This window comes from Octopus sinensis, linkage group LG9 (genome assembly GCF_006345805.1).
Source record: "Octopus sinensis linkage group LG9, ASM634580v1, whole genome shotgun sequence".
Lineage (NCBI taxonomy): Eukaryota > Metazoa > Mollusca > Cephalopoda > Octopoda > Octopodidae > Octopus > Octopus sinensis.
Genome location: NC_043005.1, coordinates 29031645 through 29055025, shown reverse-complemented (window position 1 = coordinate 29055025; position 23381 = coordinate 29031645). Strand labels below are relative to the sequence as shown.

Genomic DNA, 23381 nt, shown 5'->3' with positions numbered 1-23381 from the left:
TCAAGCATTTCTCTTTGTGAATGTTAGTGACGTCAATTATTAACTTATCTCTGCACAAATCAATTTTCATGACCTCTTTTCTAATATGTAGCAAATGTGCCTGTGTGTATATCATGTTATGTATTGCATGCCCAGCTCCAATCTATTATTTATTTGTGGGTTTAATTTATAGATAATCAAAGCTTCCTTAATTCCTAAGATTTCTATCATTGACTTCAATAGTGACTTTTATTTGTTTGTTGGTATTTTTACATTTATCTATGTGTTTTTCGAATGAGGACATTCAAAGGTGACATTTTAACGTCTTTTTATACAGTTACTATGTGGAGAGTTTATTTCTACTGTTTTTACATTAAAAGTGAAAATAGAGGAAAATAAAATGCATAGTCATCATTTGACTCTCTTTTGTATCTAGAAAGATTAAAAAACCTATGCAAACGGCAAACCAGATATGTGCAGTTGGGAAGCAAGCTACTTACCATACAGCCACTCCTGTGCCTATATGTACATATATCTAAATTTTGTTTTGGAATTTTACTTATAAAACAGCATGAACTTTTGTTCCGATCAAATGTTATTGATGGTTATGTGAAATAAATGGATTACTCTGGTCTGACAATGATAGGTATCAGGTTGATCTAGTTTGAGACAAAACTAGATTAACTTAGTACCTATCATCACTGGAAGGTTCCTGGATTGGTAGCATTGTCATCTAAGATTGAGTTGCAAAGCTGGGTGAATCAGGGCAAGAGAGAATGCTTTGCTTTGCATGAAAGAAATTTCATGAAGTTTTAGAAGCTGTTAACTAGTTTTGTTCTTTGAAACCTAAAAAGGATAGAGAAATGATTGAAACTCTTATTTGTTTGATCATATATAAGTTGTTCTTGAATTTAAAGTATTGTTTCCCTTTACAGGTGTGTCATTAGAGTCTATGTGGAACGTGCCATTGAGATAAAACATCATCACAGAGAGCAATTCCAGGTCAACGTTTGTGAGATCATGCGTGTATTGGAAGCAAAGTAAGACATTTCTTCATTTGCATTATTAGTGCACGAATGCACATTTAGTTTATTTATGTAGCATTTACTTTATTCTATTAGCTTAGATTAGTTTAGTTTTGTAAATTTAACCATCTCCATGTCACCTAGAGTAAAATATGTTTTCAGTCAGGCAGACCGAGGAAAATTGTCAAGTACTTTGACATAAAAAAAACAACTTCTATAGTAAAATTAGAACCTAGAACTATCACGTTTGTTGTACAGCAATATTTATTCACATAAACAGTGAATTGTTTGTAAGGTTATATAGTGAGTAGAGGTTAGATATATTGTTTATTGTTGTTAGATATAATATACTGAGCAGAGGCTTATATATACTCTTGTACTGTTATAGCAAGAAGTGGTTGTTGACTGAAGAGCAGTCATGGGTGAGATAAAATGGTAAATCATCCTTCTTTAGGTTCACCTATGGAAAACCTGTTCTAACTTCTACTTCCTTTAAGCAGTCGAGTTTGCTCATCTTTTCCAGGCCATCAGGGAAACCACCGTTGATGGCATGGAACATTGCTGCACATAAGCAGACCTTATGTTGCCCAGATCTGAGGGCCTTACTGAACCATTTGATCAGTAATGGTGACAGACTACATCATGTACAAAGTGCAAGGTTGTGATTAATGCAGGTTGATGACCCACACTTTGTATACTGTTATACACACACACATATGTAGGTGCAGGCATGGCTGTGGTAAGAAGTATGCTTCCCAACTACATGGTTCCAGGTTCAGTTCCTCTGCATAGCACCTTGGGCAAGTTTCTTCTACGATAGCTCTAGGCCAACCAAAGCTTTCTGAGTGGATTTGTTAGGTGGAAACTGAAAGAAGCCCATCATGTGTGTGTATATGTATATATATATATATGAGTGTGGTATGATCACCATGGTGTATCACAGAAATAATCACAGCACAATAAAAATTAGGAAATAATGTTATCTGCTACAATAATACTGACCAGCAAACAACTGGAGGGCTGGTCATTGTCTGGTGATTTCATGCAGTAATGGTGGACATGAGCACTCTGCTGATTTATTCATCAGACGAAAGAGATTGTGCTCATTAGTCACTCACCCAATTATGGAGACAAGGCTTTGGTAAGTATACAACATTTTTCTACAATTGCTTTTCCAAAATTAAAGTGTGTCTTCCACATTGCAGCATCCACCATGCTGTAAAATACAGTAACATTAATGTATTTGTTGACTCAGTGTAAATATCTTGACAGTTTCTTAATTGTTTTCTTTCAGACATGCAGTAGCATTGGATGAAGCTATACAGAGTTACATGGAGAGCCACAAAACCTCGAAATCCAAAAAGATCATCTTTAATCTTCTTAATTATTCATTAGAGTCTGCTCAACATAAACTTCTACGCGGAACTGGAGCAAGTCTTACAACTAGTCTGTACCATCCTTTAGCAGAATTCCGGATTCAAGCCATCTCTTTTCTTAAAAGTGAAAAAGTCAATGTGGTAAATATATAGTAATCATCATCATCATCACCATCATCATTTGGTGTCCATGTTTCATGCTGGCAGGGATTGGTTGGTTTGACAAAGATCTGATGGGTCCAAAGATCATTGTGTTCCAGTATCTGCTTTGGCAGGGCTTGTACAGCTTAATGCCCTTCCTAGTGCCAACCACTTTACACAGTGTTCAGGGTGCATTTTTGTGCCACTTGCACCATTGGGGTTGCCATATGGCTTGTGAGTGAACAAAACCTTGGGGGGGGGGGTCCTTATATTAGACGAAAGAGGGTATGAGGGAATAGGTTAGGGCAGAGCAGGTTCTTGTAGAGGAACTACATGGCTACTTACATTTAAGAGTGAGAAAGTGAAAGAATTGGTAGTATCTCCAAAGAGATAGATAATGGTGATGTGTCCTGGTGGCACCTGAAGGTACAAAATGAGTAAAAGTGGGGTGGGGATGAAGAGGTGGGGGAAATGGGAAAGGAGGAAGTTGGTAAAGATTTGTGAAGGCTGGGGGGAGGGATGCACAAGTAGTGGGAGGCGAGAGGGATGTCAGCAGCAGATGCAATTGACTGTGGAAGGACACTGATGATGTGTTTGGGTGGGCTGCGCAAGATGGGAGTAATGTTTGAGGAGATGGTTGTGGATATGGAGAACTATATTAATGGATGAAGAATGGTTGATAAGTAAAGTGCCATTGGATAGCATGAGAGAAAAGTGGTGTAATGAAGGTTCTGTATTACTGAGCAAATTGTGGTTATGTGTGAAGTTAGGATACTAAACTATTGAACATAGATGCATAAATTAAACTCTTAGTTTAACCATTGTCTCATGTTTCTGGTCAAGGCAAAGCTTTCAAATTTTCTGTGAAATGATTACTAGTTGGAGATACATATGTATCATCATCATCGTCGTTTAATGTCTGCTTTCCATGCTAACATGGGTGGGACAGTTTCACAAGAGCCAGCCAGGCAGAAGCCAGCATCAGACTTCTGTGACTGTTTTGGCAGGATTTTTACAGCTGGATGCCCTTCCTAATACCAACCACTCAGTAGAGTGAACTTAGTGCTTTTTACATGGCACAGGCAAGGTTTTTACGGCTGGATGCCCTTCCAAACACCAACCACTTTACAGTATGGACTGGGTGCTTTTAAGTGGCACCTGCACTGACAGGGTCAACAAGTACTTGCAAGACAAAAATAAATGTGTAATAATAAATATATATATTTATAATTACACGCACACACTGAGCTTCTGTCAGTTTCCATCTATCCAATGCACAGACACAGCTTTAATGATAAATGATCTTTGCCCAAGGTGCCACACCATGGGACTGAACCTGAAATCATGTGGTTCAGATGCAAACTTAGCCTCATCCCCCACCCTTATACACACAAAGAAAGAAAGAGAGATACATAACATCTATTACAATGTTTCCCAATCAGTTCATTAATTCATTCCGTCTCTCATCATCCCTTCTGTATGCATTCATTCGTTAATTTCTCGTTTGCTTCAGCCTGATGACACCAGTTTCTATGAAGAAGCTTTGTTGCTGCGTCTTGCTGATGATGTACCAAAAGTGGTGGAGGCAGTGACTGAATTAAAGCATGTAAGTGTAGAGGTTTGTGGTCTTTTAATTGATTATGGTGATGTGCAGAGGGAGGTGGAGAGGACTTTAACATCATGGTATCATTGAGGTGACCATCACCAAGGATACAAGGTAACTACACATAAATCCTGTAACCATTTGTGTTCTGGTAATGATAATGTATATTCATTTTGGTTTTCTTTCAGAAACTCTGGCAATTGTTAGATGGTAAATCACTGATTGAAGCTATTAAAAAGATTCTTCTCAAGACGGACACTGAATCAGAGTGGTAGGTCACAATTTACTGTTGTTGTTGTTGTAATAAAGTACTTTTTAAACAACTACTTCTGTTTGTGTGTGTTCACTACGTGTATCTGGTTGCTGTATGTCTAAAGCAACACATTTGACTGTTGTAGATATTTGTTTGTAAATCACAAGTTAGACTAAAGGGTAGATACAAATGATAGAAGCACTGATACAATCGTAACTGGAGAAATATACAGCTGTGACAAATCTTCCTTACAAATGTAATTTAGATAGATATTTAAGTAGGCATCAAGATGCCAAGAAGATCTCATCTTACAGAGATTACTTATTCAGAAATACCTCCTAGTCACTACTTTTGAAAAATACCCTTTTTTCTGTAAAACATAGGTTTCAATGTTACATTATATTAGCCATCATTGTGTTCAGAAACTAAATGAATTTACCAAAAGCATAGAAAAGATGGAAACATCTGTCGTAGAATTTTGTTGTGGACATAATAAACACAACTGATGGAATGAGGCTATTTTCAGCTATTTTTATGACTTTAGCAGTAATTATCTATTTTATCTTTCTTTGTTCTTTTCCTTTTCTTCTGCTTGTTCTAGTCATCAGACTGTGACCATGCTGGGGCACCACCTTGAGTTGAACAAATTGACCCCAGGACTTATTTTGACGTCTGTACATAGTCTAACAGTCTCTTTTGCTGAACTGCTAAGTTACAGGGACTAAACAAACCAACACCAGCTGTCAAGTGGTGGTGTTGAGAACAAACACAAAGACACACATACACACACATGTATATACATATGATAGGCTTCATCACAGTTTCCATCTACAAAATTCACTCACAACGTATTGTTATAGATGACACTTGCTTAAGTGGGATTGAACCCAGAACCGTGTGGTTGCAAAGTAAGCTTCTTAACCCCCACAGCCTTGCTGGTAAATTTATTTAATTTACACAGTGACAGCTAAATTCTTTCAGTATACTCCATAATAAGCTTTAGTATGAAAGCTAAGTACTGCTGGTATGTTAGTAATTTGCATTGAATTGTATAAAATTTGTGACTTGTAAACTTGAGAAATAAAAGATGCAGAAGTTGGGAAGGCTTTAAGCTAACTAACTTTGCTTCCTTCTGTAATGTTTGCTGAAATAATCTTTATTTGTTATTTTGTAGGAAATCCCTTAAGATCCCTGCTATCGAGATTTTACTCCTCTGTAACGATGTGGATCTCTATCCAGAGATAATAGCCGTACTGGCACCATACATCTTACACATGACAACTGTTGACGAGAGTCTCTTCAAAATAATTATTTCTAGTCCTTTTGCTGCTCAGAATTCTTTCCCCAAAGAATGTAAGTGTAAAATTTTTGTTTTTAATGTTTGTAGATGTGTGTAATTAATTGCATTGTCTGTTCTCTTGCAGACATATTTACTCAATCTGCAACTCACTCACACAGCTTATTGTATCACCTTTGGGATGATAATCTTCCTGTTTTATCAGTTTCCAACAATTCAGACAATTTCAAATGTAAACAAAGATATGCATACACACACACACACACACACTTGCATCCATATTTGTTTCCATTTACCAAATCCATTCACAAGATTTAGTCAAACTAGGTCTATAGAAGAAAACATTTGCCCACATACATACTAAACATTCTCTTTCCCTTTATTTTTCTCTTCTTCCATTTTTCATGGTGTACATTCTACATAAAACCTTTTATTTTCCTGAAATTCTAGTGTCTGGCAATCCAAGACAATTTCTCATTGAAATCATATCACGGAGAATATTAGAGGTTCCTGCTCATAAAGCACTGAGCACTGTAAGTATTGATTGTATCAGTTAATTGTTGTTTAACTCCTGGTCACTTGTGATCAAAGATGTTCTAACCATGACCATCACATCTTTACATTGTTCAGCATGTTCTTTCTTTTGTAAATCAACAGGGTGTGAGTTGAGAAAGATTTAGTTTCTATATCTAACAGACTGGAAGTTGCTTTCTGTTATATGATGGTAGGGGAGTGTGTGTGCGTGCGTATGGTGGAGGTGGTTGAGATATGATGTGGGGGGTTTGACTTTCTGATGTATGGTAATGGCTGTCAGTGATGTTTTTTGTTTTGTGATGTGGTGGCTTAGATGCAAGACATGCTGCTCTTTAAAAAAGTCGCTGTCTCACACAAACACATGCACCATCTTGAGCTGATCTGACCACAACAGCAGTACAGGACATGTTGCTGGTGGTCAAAGCTAACTCATAAACTATTTAATGTATGCACACTTAATGGAGAGCCTCTTTCAGTTTCTTTCTACTATATCCACTCACATGGCTTTGTTCAGCCTGAGGTTATATTAACAGACACTTGCCCAAAGTGTCATGCACCGAGACTGAACCTGAAACCATGTGGCTGGGAAGTAAACTTCTTAACTTGACCACTCAGCCACACTTTCACTTCAGCCTCAAATTTGTGTTTTTCTGTAGATTTTGAAATAGAGTAAAATGAGTGTTGAAAATATTTCGGTATTTCCTTATAAATCTTTCAGATTTCATATTTTGATCTGTTAGCAATTTTTCAAATACTACCTAAATGTTTTCTAATTCTATATTTGTCTCTTCCAGTTCAATATGTTTCTAGATTCTTTACCAAACCAGTCTCCTCGCAGAGCTTGCTTCCTGTGTTTTATGTTAGAAATGTTCTCATTCCTCTATCAACAACTTGACAAACACTTCAAATCAACATTTGACCTGTGCTTATGTACAATTAAAATTATAAAAGAAATTCTGACAAAGGTAAACCTATGTTGTATTATCTATATTCTCATCTACACAAATATTTCTGTTATCATCATTTCATTTCCACTTTTCTCTCTTTTCATGGGTCAAACAAAATTTCTTGAGGCAAATTTTTTTTACAGTTGGATGTCCTTCCTGCTGTCAACTCTCACCTGCTTCCAAACAAGATATTTCCCCATGGCCAGATGTCCTTCGTGGAAAACTAGAAACAAACCACTTTGCTTATATGGAGGTGATGCTTGTTTAAACCATGATGTCAAATATATGTATGCACATACACACACACAAGTATATACTTATATATATATATATCCTTGACTGGCTTCCATGCCAGTGGCACGTAAAAAGTACCGTCCAAACTGGTCAATGCCAGTGCCACCTGACTGGCTTTCTTTCCAGTGACACATAAAAATCACCCATTACACTCTTGGAGTGGTTGGTGCTAGGAAGGACATCCAGCTGTAGAAACTTTACCAGATTAGATTGCAGCCTGCTGCGGCCTACTGATCTGCCAACATGGAAAGCAGACGTTAAACTGTGATGATGATGATGATATATATATATATATGGGAAGAAGAGATGTATTCCCATGCAGGAAAAATACAGGAGGATTTGTTTTTGAAAAACTTGTAGTTGTTTTTAAATAGATTTATTTACATACATGCCTAACTAGTTTTAACAACTTTTTGTTTATCAATGGTATAAACGTATATAAAACAATGGTAATTTAACAGAGTTTAAAATTACAAAGTAGAAATCAAACAAACATATTTAAATGATCAAATGTTCACATAAAATTCAATGTCAGAGATAGATAATATCAAAGTAAATGTTCAATGAAGAATATAATAAATGTATATATACATATATTTATAAGAGGGATTTCCGTACAGTTTCTCTGTACCAAATCCATTCACAAGCCTCCATTTTCAATCTTTATAAATATTCCAACTGTATTATATAAACAAAGGGTCTGTTGTAACTTTCCAAAAATGACTTAGATGAGCCGTTCTGCCTTTAAAGCACCAACCAGAATTGAACTCTACACTTGTTTGGATCTTTCGTTGCAAAATTACATTTGAGACAGTTGTGACTGTGAAGTTGTTCTACAGATTGTTGTAAACCTAATTACATGTTACCACCATAGCTTCTGTTATGCCCAGCTCCACCTGGTCTGTCAATAGAGAAACAGTTTCTCTTTCTTTAAAGCATTCTGTTATTTTGAAATTCTTGATGCTTTTCCACTTCTTTCAGAAACAAATTGCTGGAAAGAAGTCATTTCATGAAGAAATTGTCTTGAGACAAGGTTCAGTTGGCATGGACAAAGATGCACAGGTCAGACATTGTGCAGTATTTTTGGAAAAATTCATTGATTCTCTGACAATAGTCGATTCCTTAACAAAAGGTAATTATTATTAAGGTACCAAAATACCTTCTGGTTTCTCACTTTTTGATATTTGATAATATTGATCTTAAATATTTGAGTTTCGATCCTTCTAGAATCAATAAAATAAGAACCAGTTGAGGTCAGTGTAATCGATATCCCCTACCACAAAATTGCTGGCCCTGTGCTGAAATTTGAAACTAATATTATTAATATTTTGGTTTTGGCTCAGGTTCGGTCTTATTCCTGTTTGGATTTATGTGGATAGCAGGTTACTACATGTAACCTTGGAACTCTAAACGTACAGATACCTATGGTTTCAAGCACTAACCCGCTACCCACATAAATCCAGCCGATTATTATTATTATTGTCTTTGTTATTTTTCTGCTTTCAATTTTGTTTCTATTTCCTGCCAAGTGTCTTCCCAACACTTGGGGCATTATTATTATCATTATTAAGGTTAGCACGTTCGATGAAATGCTTAGTGGTATTTCACCTGTCACTATGTTCTGAATTCAAATTCTACCAAGGTTGACTTTGCCTTTCAACTTTTCAGGGTTGAAAAATTAAGTACCAGTTACACGCTGGGGGTCAATGTAATCAACTCTCCCTCTCCCCCAAAATTTCAGGCCTCATGCCTATAGTAGAAGGCATTATTATTATTATTATTATTGAGTGAGAGAGCAGTGTATGCCATCAAAGTGACACTGGGGTAAAATATACGAAGCTCAGTATACCCATCATGACTACCCGTCTGATAAGGGTACACCGGCACAACCATATGTGCGCGACATGGTGATCTCATATCAAGATAAACAGCGCATGACCTTGCAGGTGGAGCCCAGTTAGAATTTTCTTCTAGTCAAGTAGCCCAACCACTCAAAAGGCCTCTGAATAAGGATTGTTTAAGGATGTTAAACGAACCACCCATGTTTCCAATGGTGAATTATCCAAACCTCCAAGAATTCCTTTCAACACACAGCTATGATGCTCCCCCACTACTTCTGCTCGTGATCAGAGATGCACATATCGTCAGCCACTAAGGGACATGGTCAAACAACTGACAAGCAAATCTGTGGTATTGAGCAGAATGTTTGCTGCAGCCTATCTTTTATACCAAGACAAAACAATATACATTATAACGTTTCCAATCAGTTAAGATCAGAAGCCACGAGAGCCACTGCCTGGTACTGCATCAGGGCATTTGTTATTATTATTATTATTATTGCAGCAATGAGCTAACAGAATTGTTAGAGCATCAGACCAAATGCTTTGTACTATTTGTTCTTCCAACCCATTACATTCTGAGTTCAAACTCCACTGCAGTTGACCTTGCTTTTCATCCTTCAGGATTGAAAATATATATATCAGTCAAGTACTGAGATTGTTGTAATCAACTTGTCTCATCATCATCATCATCGTTTAATGTCCGTTTTCCATGCTAGCATGGGTTGGGCAGTTCGACCGGGGTCTGAGAAGCCAGAATGCTGCACCAGGCTCCAGTCTGATCTGGCAGTGTTTCTACAGCTGGATGCTCTTCCTAACGCCAACCACTCCGTGAGTGTAGTGCGTGCTTTTTACGTGCCACGCAAGGCTGGCAACAGCCATGATTGGATTGGTTCTTTTTATGTGCCACCGGCACAGAAGCCGGTCAGGGCGGCGCTAGCATCGGCCACGTTCAGATGGTGCTTTTTACGTGCCACCGGCACAGGGATCACAACTGCAATTTCCATTGATTTTGATGTTGATGTACTTGACTCAATAGGTCTCCTCAAGCACAGGGTCGAAACGGTGTTTCTTTACTTGCCACCTGCACAGGAGTTAGTCCAGCGGCAATAGCAACTGCCAGGTGGGTGCCAGTCATAGGATTGGTTCAATTTCGATTCCGATTTCACTTGGCCCAACAGGTCTTCACAAGCAGAGTTTAGTGTCCAATGAAGGGAGTTTGGCATGGGTGCCAGTCGTCGGATGAGGTTCGATTTCAAATTCAATTTCGACTTCACTTGCCTCAACAGGTCTTCGCGTGTCCAAGGAAGGAAAGGCATGCATAAGTGGGCTGGCTACATCCCTGGCAAAGGACACGGGATGGACTCACTTGTCCTGCCGAGTCTTCTCGCGCACAGCATATTTCCAAAGATCTCTGTCACTAGTCATTGCCTTGGTGAGGCCTAATGTTCGAAGGTTGTGCTTCACCACCTTGTCCCAGGTTTTCCTGGGTCTACCTCTTCCACGGGTTCCCTCAACCGCTAGGGATTGGCACTTTTTCACACATCTATCTCCTGCCCACATAATTGCTGGCCTTTTACCAAAATTAGAGTTATTATTATTATTTATCAAGGCAATGAGCTGGCAGGCTTATTAGCATGTCAAACCAAGTGCTTTGCAGCATTTCCTCTGGCTCTTTACTTTCCAAGTCCATATTCTGCCTAGGTTGACTTTACCATTCATCATTTTGGCGTCAATAAAATAAGAACCAGTTTAGCCCTGAGATCAATGTAATTGACTAATCCCTTCTCTCTAAAACTGCTGGCCTTGTGTCAAAATTTGAAAGCATTCTTATTATTTGTGTTGTTGTGAGTTCCAGTTTGGATATCTTGCAGTATTTTCTTACATCTCTTTGTATTTTGATTTCAAATTTTACCAAAATCAATCAGATACCTGGGTAGACTAAACTTACAATATCCTTACTCCAACATTTCTTGCATGATGCCAAAGTTAGAAATCATTATTATTAGTGCTGTTATTGAAGTCTGAGTCATCTGATTTGCATCACATTCCAGGCCTTAGCACTTGTTAATTTGCTTCTGGGGCCTTCAACCATGGTTAGACCATGTCGAGTAGGATCAGAGATTTTGTTTTTTTATTGCAAGAATATGAAGACATTGCAAATAAACAATTGTTACAAATAAATTTCTTAAATATGTCACAGTAATCTATGTCTCTTTCACTTACTATCACATATGTATGTCTGTCTGTGTCTGTCATTCAATCCAGTCACTATTACACCTCAAGATCTCTATCTGACTGTCTTTCTGTCAAAAGACATTTTGGCGACATCAAACATTTTAATGTTTCTCTCTCACTCTCTCTCTCTCTAAATATGTGTGCGTGTGCATTTATTTAGTATATATAAATCACATTATGTGTGTGTATATTGACTAACACAAACTTTTCCTCAATTCTCAACTGATTTTCACCAAACTTTACACACACATTACTTATGTCCCAAGGATGGTCATGCACTATATTTTGCCCAGAGCTCCCACATAAATGGACAAACCAGGAAAAACAGTGGTTTACACAGGTTTTTCTCTAATTCATTGTATGTACATAGTTTTTTGTAGGGTCTTCCTTACTTTTTTACTGTATATGGTCGTATATTGGCATTAGAGAATATTTTTAGTGGTTTTCACATTTTTTTTTATTTGTTTTTCATTTATATGTTGTAATTGTGTTTTATAACTTTCTATACATTTTTTATATGTGTATTGGTGTGTATTGTTTGAGTGTTTCAGTTAGAGAATGTTATATTTATTTATTTCAACTGTTCACCTGCGACAGTGATTAAATTGACTAGAAACACTGTACATAATGAATATCCAATACCAAACAATGTTAATCTCCCTATTTAAACTGCATTAAACTTTGGCAAGCTTACCTTTACCTATTCTGAGTTACTTCAAAAGTGATGTTCCCTTCCCTCTCTTCTATTTGTTGATACCTTTGTTTACCTACCACTGCATTGTTTCACTTTAAGCAATGCTTAATTACTCATCCATTATGATATTTTGACTGTTGTCCATTGTTTCAAATACGTTTTAGCATTGTCATTCTAGCTTCTTTTAAACAATCACAAGAAATTTCACTTTTATGTAAAACAACTTTATTTTGTGGTCATTATCCGTAATCTACTCTCAAAACGCTTCAGTAGCTCTACTTTGCATCACTTGCAAACTTATATGTTTTATGATCAGAGTGCAACGACCTCCACAATAACCAGCCTTCAATTTGGTTTTCTGTTCCTGTGTTAATCGGAAACATAGATTGCCGTGTTACTCGTAAACCTTCTTGGTAGTTCAATTATTTGGTTGAAAAAAATACCACCAAAGCAACTTAAACGGTCCAAAGGACTGTTGCATTTACTAGTATATTTATATTTCCATGTACACATGCATGTATATTTGCTTTCCCTCATCCCATTCCATTGTCTGTCATCTTATCTGGTCATTGTCACACCTCAGGAATTCTGTCGGTCTGTTTGTGATATCTCACTTGGAGCATTAATGGTTTCATGTCTCAGTTCTAAGTTTCTGTTGTTTTAGGTACCATATTTTGGGAGTACTACAACAACAACGGTGTCCATGATACTTGTATACAACTGATCATTCAACTGTTTGGACTTTTGGTAAAATACACAGAAAAATACAAGAAATTTAAAGCTTCAGAATCAAATTTGGTCAATGTCTTTTTTGGGGTAAGTATTGTCATCTATGTTTGGGTATTCAAAATGATTTACCTGTTGGTGCCCTTTAAGCCACATCACAGTCTCATGACAACACAAAAGAATACATTTATAGATTGCTTCTTTTGGTTTTTTTAATTCTCCTCTAATATATACATTACATTTCTGTATAAATATGATCTCAGACTGTTAACACTACTGTGACATACTACTATAAAATGTAGTGTTAGCTCTGGCTAAAGCATTGTAAAATGTAAAACAGGTGTGAAATCATAAAAGTGTTGAGACGACTATGGTATTAACGAGTGACAGCTATGACATCATAAAATGTAGGAACAGCTGTGACATACAAATAAATATATTTCATCAATGTCATCTTGTTTCGTTTGTTCACCTCTTCTCTCACTCCATTTCTTCCACCCAGCAGCTTCTCCATTCTGATGTCTCGTGAACACTTTGGAAATACATTCACAACCAATTTCATTGAGCATGGTGAACAAGGCTGTAGAATACTAGAATGTTATATTAAATGTTTAACAGTCTCCCTATGTTTTGAGTTCAAATTCCACCAGAATTAACTTTACCATTCATCTTTCCAAGACCCATCAAAAACTCTCTGTAATATATTGGTTTGGGGATCAGCTGACTACACTATTCCCTCACAAATATGTGGCTTTATATGTCAAAAGAATGGTTTGTCTGGGATATAGGTGGAGCTACAGGGCGGTTGCACAACTTCAGTTGTGTCCAATCTAGGAAGAGTTAAGGTAAATATTAGGGACCACCTGGCTTTCAGCTTCTTTTAAGGGAATTTCACTCAGTTGCAAGCATTTGAATCATTCTCTGGTTTCGGAATAACTTCCCACCACTCCCCAAAGAGCCATGGAAGTTGTCCTTTCTCTCTATAGCAGTTGTTGTTCATTCCTTCTTGAGCTGTGCCTGGCTCATAAGGGCCGTTTCATTGGTGTGTAGGTTCCCCACCTGGATGGGACACCGGTCCGTTGTAGGTGAGTTGCTAGATGCAGGAGGAAAGAGTGCGAGAAAGTTATGACGAAAGAGTCAGAAGTTCGCCATTACCTTCTACCGGAGCTGCATGACACTTAGGTGTTTCGCTCATAAACACACACATCGCCCAGTGTGAGATTCAAACACGCAATCCCTCGCCTGCAGGTCCGCTGCACTAACCACTAAGCCATGTGCCTCCACCTCTGTAGCAGTAGTTGGGTGGATGTAACTATTTTATTTCTTTACTAATACATTAAGAAAACCAGATGTGGCTGTGTGATAAGAAGTTTGCTTTCCAGCCACATGATTTTGTGTTCAGTGCCATTGTGTGGTACTTTGGCTGTCGACCAAAGCCTTATGAGTAGATTTGGTAGATGGAAATTGAAAAGAAGACCATTGTATGTATAGATGTGTGCGTGTGTTAAGGTGTCCTTGCCTTGACATCACATGATAGCTGTGAGTGAATGTCACTATCACACGAGCAGTGTCTTGTATTTCCATTGTCCATGAAAATATATCTGGTCGAAGGGGAATATCAACTTGGAAACAAATGAGGGTTGGCAACAAGAAAGACATCCAATTGTAGAAAATCTGTCTCAATGAATTCCATCTGACCCAGTGCCAGCATGGAAGACTGGACATTAGAATGATGATGATGAACATCACAACCTCCTGTTCTCTCATCTCAAGTTGAATTCATCACTCACTGATAAAATATATCTTATGATTCTACTTTATTTTATTTCTGTCCATAAAATAAATACTTTATTGACTTACATTTTTTTTATCTTTGCTTTCAGGAATTGGTCAAATATGATGTATTTGATAAATTCTTGTGTTTCTTGTGGACAGCAGACATGCAGCAACGATCTGCTGCCCACATCATAAGCCAGCAGCAACTTAGTGCTCTAAAGACGGGTTACATATGGATTAAATCTGTTGATCCGAACTATGTCCACAAGTGGATGTTGTCTCCTGTACCAGGTTAGTAGAAACACTTCACTTTCTCAATATTTCAGACATCACATGGTGGCGAGCTGGCAGAATAATTAGCACGCCAGGCGAAATGCTTAGCGGTATTTCATTTGTCTTTACATTCTGAGTTCAAATTCCACCAAGGTCAACTTTGCCTTTCGTCCTTTCGAGGTTGATAAATTAAGTACCAGTTGCATGCTGGGGTCAATCTAATTGACTGGCCCCCTCCCAAAAATTTCAGGCCTTGTGCCTAGAGTAGAAAAGAATATTTCAGACATCACCATGACCCTTGCCTACCACTACTGACATAACCATTACCTGCCATTACTACCGTTTCTTCCTACTCCTCACTACCCGCTTTACTCTGCTTCTCATTACTTCTTCATCCCACCCACCAAACCACTATCTCTATTTACCCTAACCACAACTACTATTACTGATCCCCATACTCACCATAATCCCACCCCCAGTGCCATTGTCCACAATATAAGAAAAAGAAAAGAAGTCACATGAGATGACTGGAAGCAATCTAAATAATATTTAGCAAAGGTGGGTGCCATTAATCAAAAATTTAACTTCATTAACCAAAAAATTAACTTTGATAACCATTAATCAGTTCTTTAAAAATATAGCGGAACTTATCAATAAACCATTAACATTAATTTTTATTATAGAATGAATAAAAAAAATTCAGTTTTTTTGCTCTAAAAACACCTTTTAAAACTATAGAATTGAATTGAAGTTAACGGATGTTAAATGTAGCAGAAGTTAATTACTCTGATAATGATTTCCAAAAGTTAAAGGTTAAATTGTTGACGAAAATGTTAGCTTCATTAATTAACAATTAATGGGTTGGTATTTAGTTATAATGGCTAAAGTAATTGGTGTTAATAGCTGTTGTTGTTAGATTTGCTGGCTATAGTAGTTGGTGGTGGAAATGATTGTAGTTAGTATTGGTGGTTAAAGTAGTTGGTAGTGTTTGGAGCTCTAGCACTTAGTATAGGTGGTTAAAGCATTTAATATTGGTAGCTACAGTTGTTGTATAGTCCAGGTCAACTAAATTTGAATGGAGTGCACCAATCCGACCGTGGCCATTGCCAGCCTCGCCTGGCACCTGTGCAGGTGGCACGTAAAAAGCACCCACTACACTCACGGAGTGGTTGGCGTTAGGAAGGGCATCCAGCTATAGAAACATTGCCAGATAAGACTGGAGCCTGGTGCAGCCTTCTGGTTTCCCAGATCCCCGGTCGAACCGTCCAACCCATGCTAGCATGGAGAACGGACGTTAAACGATGATGATGATGATAAGATGTATGTTTTATGGTATTTATACCTGCAGTATTAAAGATATCTATGAAGTGTGTGTGTGTGTATAGATATGTGTATGTAAGTGCTTGTGCCATCTAACAGAGATGGGATATATATATATATTGCCGGTGGAACGTAAAATACACCAATCCGACCGTACGACAGGCACCCATGCCAACCCCCTTTGCTTGCGAAGACATGTTGGGGAAATCGAAATCGAATTGAACCAGCCAGGATCCCTGGTCTGGTGGTACGTAAAAAACACTATCTGACTCGTGGCCGATGCCAGCGCCGCCTCCACTGGCTTCTGTGCCGGTGGCACATAAAATACACCAATCCTCGCCTGGCCCCTGTGCAGGTGGCACGTAAAAAGCACCCACTACACTCACGGAGTGGTTGGCGTTAGGAAGGGCATCCAGCTGTAGAAACATTGCCAGATCCCCGGTCGAACCGTCCAACCCATGCTAGCATGGAGAACAGACGTTAAACGATGATGATGATGATCTTATACTTACACAATTAACCACGAGCCTCCTTTCAAGTGCTGGGCCTCACAGAGGAAAGGTGGTTTAGTTTCTTTCAAGTGTTGTGCCTCACAGAGGCAATGGCCAAGACCTTTGGCATTATGTTGTGCTTGAAAAGAAGACCCATTAAGCCAAGCAAAATTGTAGTCGTAGCAGATATTGGTGTCATGCAAATTAGCACCCATGCTGGTGGCACGCAAATGACACGCATTCTGGTGGCACATAAAAGCACTCATTACACTCTTGGAGTAGTTGGCGTTAGGAAGAGCATCTAGCTGTAGAAAGCCATGCCAAATCAGACTGTAGTCTGGTGCAGCATGTCAGCTCAGTCAAACTGTCCAATCCATACCAGTATGGACAACTGGCGCTGAATGATGATTCATCATCGTTTAACATCTACTTTCCATGCTAGCATGGGTTGGACGATTTTGACTGAGGGCTGGCAAACCAGATGGTTGCACCAGGCTCCAATCTTAATTTGGCAGAGTTTCTACAGCTGGATGCCCTTCCTAATGCCAACCACTCCGAGAGTGTAGTGGGTGCTTTTTACGTGCCACCGGCACGGGGGCCAGTCAGGCTGTACTGGCACCGACCTCATCTGACTGGCCCTACCTACTGTATTATGTTGTTGTTCTCCCTGGTATCTATTTGTCATTCTACCTTTATTGTCTGGGACATTTCTTCCCCTCTGATTTATCTTGAAACTCACTCACTGATTCTATTTTATTTCATTCCAGTTATGGTGAGCATGATTGCTGCACTTGGCAGCAAGAAGTCAATGATCAGGAAAGCTGCTGTCAGTTGTATGCCGGTGGTGTATCCAAAGGGTCACAGAAAAACTCTTCCTTACCATTATTTTCTGAAGAAACTGATTGCTGACCTAGACACCATTGAGTCATACGAGGATCTCCCAAGAGTAAGTTATAGCTAGAATGTAGATCTGCACATTCTTGCAATTCACATGTACTCTTATACACTACATTGTGATATTCCTAAACACTGTAAATACATCCACATATAGACAAGCATATGTTCCCATACACTTCACTTTACAGCTATATGCAGACACACAAACACTTGTATACATATACACATTGCTACACAGAAGCATACTGCTATATGCATATACATTATTATACTTACATACAAATTCCTATACATTTTATGGGCATTCACATCTTACTACACACAAATTATAATAATCTTTTCAACTCTAGGCACAAGGCCTGAAATTTTGGGGGAGTGGGGAAGTTGATTAGGTTAATCCCAGTATGCAACTGGTACTTAATTTATCAACCCCAAAAGGATGAAAGGCAAATTCAACCTCAGTGGAATTTGAACTTAGAATGTAGAGGCAAACAAAATACCGCTAAGCATTTCACCCGGCATGCTAACATTTCTGCCAGCTCACTACCTTACACAAATTATACTAATATCAGAAGCATGAGCTCATCTTTGTGAGCAAATGTTGCTTTTGATAAGCCTCAATTTTTGCTGAAATTAACTCCTAATAGCCTACCTGATCTGAGAACAATTTAAAGTTTTTGATCAAGCAGGTAAATGCTGAGTACACCATGCAATTGCCAAGGCTTATCTTTCAGTGTTATAGTATCTTGTTTCAGTTGTGATTATATATCCTTGACAAATACAGAGTAGTTGGTCTGTGAGAGTATTCCTGATGTATTCCTTTTCATTTACATCAATTGTGAAGGTAACCATTTTTATGGCATCATAAATCTGAATTACAAACTTTGACGCTAACATCAGTTATACATCCTCAAATGCTTTTTGTTATTGGACTCACCATAAAAGAGTGACGATACGTGGTCTGGCTAATGGTCAACATATTTCTGAGGGACATTGACAAGATGAAGAAATGATTTTCATTACATTTAATTTTTAGTAATATTGCATCCATAATTCTCACTGCCAAAGGATGATATGGAAATATCCTCACCTTTCTCAGTCCGCATCCTCTCCAAAATCCATTTCATCAGTCTTTAACAGATTTATCTTGATTGATAATCAAGCCTGATGATTTTAAACTTTATGCACAATTAAATACATAGATTTATATACTGCCTGAAATTGATTCTTTTTTACATTTAAAATACATTTTACCAAATGCAGAACATTTTGACAATGCATGCTTATATCTAGAAAAGCAACTTATAGAACCAGATATATACTTGTTTCTCTCACCAAATGAATGTCATATCATTAAGGTTAGGCTTATTTTATATTAATACACACACTTGAAATAGCATTGGATTAAAATACTGCAACCCACTGTTATTCTGAACAAAGCCGTGTGTCTTTTAACATACAAGTCTCTTAGAAAAGTTTCTCTGAGACAAAATATCGTGGCTAATGCCATTCCACATTTGCTATAAATGTTATACACACTGGTGCTTATTTTATACAATCATTTAAGTCATCTGAAATTTAGAAATCATATGAAACTCCTGAATGGATTCAATATAGACATTAAGCCTCCAAGAACCTGACAGAAGATATTTAAATGCTTTTATACAATGTTCAGATGATTGCTCTACATCTATGAGGCTCATTTGAATCACTTCATTTTCTGTATTTTTTTCCCTTCAATTCCATTTTCTCCCAATTCACAAAACACAAGCTGATCCACATCATCTCTGATAATAAGTTTGAAGGGTTTCAGTCAGATTTTGATGTCCAGATAAGAATCTGACTCTCAACAATTTTCTGGTTTTTTAGGTGAATAAACTGAGGATATTATTGCAGATATATAAACAAGCCATTTCTTTAAATTCATTGCTGTTTTTGATAAAAACAATTTGGTATTTGTTTTTTATCATTAGTTTTCATGAGAACATTTAATCTTCCTGTGCAGCAAGACCTTCCAGCCAAGCATCTTGAGTATTTGAGTTGAGTGGAAGTTCATCGTTACATGCAAGTTAACTCTTCTGATACTGCCCCTGGGTTCTGTGATATAAACTTCTTGTTTTAAAATAATCTAAATTAAAATCTTCCATCAAGATTTTCTGTTAACTAGTGCTCCAAACATCAGCTTAGTAGTCAGTTATTTTACTAAATTCTTCATTAATTTCAAAATTCATTAAAAGAAAAAACATTATATTTGAAGGGAAATATGGTAGCAAAAGGGTTAAAGAAGGAATGAAGAATGCTGACATCAGTGTGTTTACAATTGACAGCAAGCAGAAGGAAGTATACAGCTTTGTTATTAAATATTTTCCTTTTTTATCTTTCTTCAGGTGATTGGACAAGTGATGAATTATGACTCAAACTATGATTCTGATAGTTCCATGAGAGACGTAGATAGCTCCTCCAGAAAACGGACAGTACAAGACATCTTCAATGTGATGATTATGGAAACCACTCCATTCTATATAATCAAGACAATGCTGGAGGCCTTCAAGGAATTCAATAATATGGTATGTTGTATATCCATGTACATGTTGTTTTTTGTTACCCATAATAATTGTTGTTGTTGCTTATAACCCCAAGCCAGCCTTTGTAGAGCAAGCTTATGATCATCCTTATCTTTGTCATCATCATCATCATTTAATGTCTGTATATATATATGTATGTATATTTTCTCTCTATCTTTCCCCACTTCTCCATTTTCTTTCTTCATTCCTTTCTGTAGAAGAAGTATAGATTCTTCAAAACAGCAAAGGCTCTTCCATACTTCCTGAGTGTGAAGCTAATACACCTTGTTTGTTCTTCCCTCACTTGTCTCTCTCTTTTTGTATTGAATCCTATGTCACAACACATGTATGTCTAATCTCTTCTGTTCTTCGTGTGTTTACTCATTACAGGAACTGATGTCTCAACTGATGCCATTACTGAGTCGTTTGCTGGACATGCTAAAAAACAAGTCCCTTACTCAATGCCAACATGATTCCCTGAACCTGCTATTATTACGTTACAGTCCAGAGATTGCTTCAAACCTAACGGTGGAATCACAAGCTTTCAAATTGTTTGGTAAAGTCATTTGTCTCAAAAATTGTGCCAACCAGAAGCAGCAGTTAGAAATTCAGGAATTTGCTATTAAATTGGTAAAGAACATTAAAATATCTTTATACTTGATCTTAAAATAGTTTTGTACAGCACTGTAAAGCATCTTCTGCGATGTGTCTTCTTTTCATTTGTTTTCTATGTTATTATATTACCATATTCTTAGATTAGTACTTTCAGTATATATTATTTTCTGCCTTCAACATTGTCATTAAATTCAAATTTTAGAAATAATCATAAAACACCATTTGTATGATCAATTAGACTACAAGCTACACATCTTTCAATGAAAATATATATACTACAATCAGTAAAGTGCTACTTACCAAACTTTTCATAAAAAATGTATTAATCATCATCATCTTTTAACATCCATTGTCTATGCTGGCATGGATTGGACAGTTTGATCAGGGCTGGTAAGCTGAGGGGCTGCACCATTGGCATGGTTTCTACAGATGGATGCCTTTCCTAATGCCAACCACTCCAAGAGTGTAATGGGTGCTTTTATGTGCCAATTGTGTGACACCAGTATCAAGCACAGCATATTGCCTAAGGTCTCAGTCCTTTGTCATTGCCTCTGTGAGGCCCAATGCTCAAAATTAGTTTATGCAATATTTAGTAATACTTTGTTGGTTTCAGAATATATAATATACTACTCACAAGTATATTAATATATAAAAGAACATGATTAATGAATTAGTGATGAACAAACCATATATTACACTCTTTACTACAGATTAACAAAGAGTTTTACCTGAGTTTACCAAATGATGACAGTCAACAACAATTAATGTCTCACCTGTTCACAGCACTTGTTGAATCTGATTTTGTTGGGACACCCGAATTGATTCGTAAGCTTCTGAAACATGTAAGTTATTTTCCCTCATTTATTTATTTTGCACTTTGTACTGGAACACATCCCGTAAGCTGAGTGGTGTTGTAGTGGGGCCCACCCACCTTATGTGATGTGTTGTGTAGGATGTTGTATTATAACTAACGAACAGTCGTGGTGTGTACATGTGTAGAGGATTATTCATATCTGTGCTGCACACCCTAACAACCTACCTCACATACAGAACTCCTCCTTTCATCTAATGGAAACCCTCACTCACCAATACTCTACAACCACTTGCTAACAGACATGCTGTATCTTCTCACTGTCTCTTCTACCACTACTACAACAGACTTTACAAGGATTTACCAACAAACTACAACCACTGTCTCACACACTCACTGAGTCTTCTCCCTGTTTCTTCTAACACTACTACAACAGCCTCTGTTCTTATGAACTAGCTATCTGCAACCCTCCTCCACCGGGTCACTTATATATATATGTGCATATATATATATATATATATATATATGCATATATATATATATATATATGCATATATGTATATGTGTATGCATATATGTATATATATATATATATATGTGTGTATATATGTGTATGCATATATGTATATGTATATATATGTGTATATATATATATATATATGCATATATGTATATATATATGCATATATATGTATATGTGCATATATATATAATATAGCAGTGAGTTTAGTCAGTGCATGTACTTATTAGATATTGATTCCATCAAAATATAACCAGGATGTTTTATAATACACAACATTTTCAGAACCTTGTCAAACATATTTACACAGAACAAAATATATTTAAACATGTATATGAACAGCTATATAAAGTCAGTTAGGTACCTGGATGTCCAGTTACAGTACAGGGGTATTCTTGTCTCGCTACAGTAGATAACTGGGTAAAATATCAGACTATGAACTGAAGGGCTATGAGTTCATATCCTACCACTGGACCAGATATTTTTACATACTTCACTTTTACCTTAGTTGGAGAATAGGTACCAGGTGTTTAAGGGTGATAATAATTGTCCACCAGTGTTTGGCAATCTATCCAGGAAAAGACTGATCATTAATTCACTCATTACTATCAAAATTGGAGTTTAGCATCATCCTTAAAGATGGCAATAATTCATATCAGGATTTGACTGCAACTTGGATAAGAGAGGGAGGGTATCCATTTCCAGCTGAGCAGACTGTGCTGTCGTTATTTAACGTCTGTTATCCATGAGGGCATGGGTTGAGCAATCCACCAGGAGCTCGCAACAAGCCAGAGTACTGTACCAGGCTCCAATGTCTGCTCTGACCTGGTTTTTATGGTTGGATTCCTTTTTTAATGCCAACCACTTTACAGAGTATTTTGGATGCTATTTTTTGTAGCACTAACACCAGTAAGATTACCAAGTAATTCCTAACTGGTACCTTGCTGAAGAGGAGATACATGGCTGCCTCAGTTGGAAAAGAAAGAGGATTGTGTAGATGTGTTAGGATGAACTTCAAGTTACTGGGAAGTACCAAGTTAAATCAAAAGTTTTTTTTCCATATTTCATGCTTGGTTTGAACTGTACGCAGGGTGAAGCAACACTTCTAGCCTCTCAAGTTTGCACTTGGTCACATTAGCAGTGTATGCTGAGGCACTGCCATGCTGTAG

The 23381-nt window shown here is 37.4% G+C and overlaps 1 protein-coding gene across 2 annotated transcripts in view; it reads left to right on the top strand.

Annotated features, from left to right (window-relative positions):
- Nucleotides 1-23381, top strand: part of LOC115215741 (HEAT repeat-containing protein 1) — a 69469-nt gene that overhangs the window by 11626 nt on the left and 34462 nt on the right. For both annotated transcript variants that reach the window (XM_029785035.2, XM_036505856.1), the window contains 14 exons: nucleotides 915-1019; nucleotides 2299-2521; nucleotides 4035-4127; nucleotides 4313-4395; nucleotides 5552-5730; nucleotides 6125-6207; nucleotides 7003-7173; nucleotides 8431-8581; nucleotides 12884-13035; nucleotides 14829-15012; nucleotides 17573-17751; nucleotides 20090-20269; nucleotides 20657-20896; nucleotides 21592-21723. In XM_029785035.2, coding sequence (XP_029640895.1) covers nucleotides 915-1019; nucleotides 2299-2521; nucleotides 4035-4127; nucleotides 4313-4395; nucleotides 5552-5730; nucleotides 6125-6207; nucleotides 7003-7173; nucleotides 8431-8581; nucleotides 12884-13035; nucleotides 14829-15012; nucleotides 17573-17751; nucleotides 20090-20269; nucleotides 20657-20896; nucleotides 21592-21723 — 2155 coding nt within the window. The remainder of the gene's footprint in view (nucleotides 1-914; nucleotides 1020-2298; nucleotides 2522-4034; nucleotides 4128-4312; nucleotides 4396-5551; nucleotides 5731-6124; nucleotides 6208-7002; nucleotides 7174-8430; nucleotides 8582-12883; nucleotides 13036-14828; nucleotides 15013-17572; nucleotides 17752-20089; nucleotides 20270-20656; nucleotides 20897-21591; nucleotides 21724-23381) is intronic.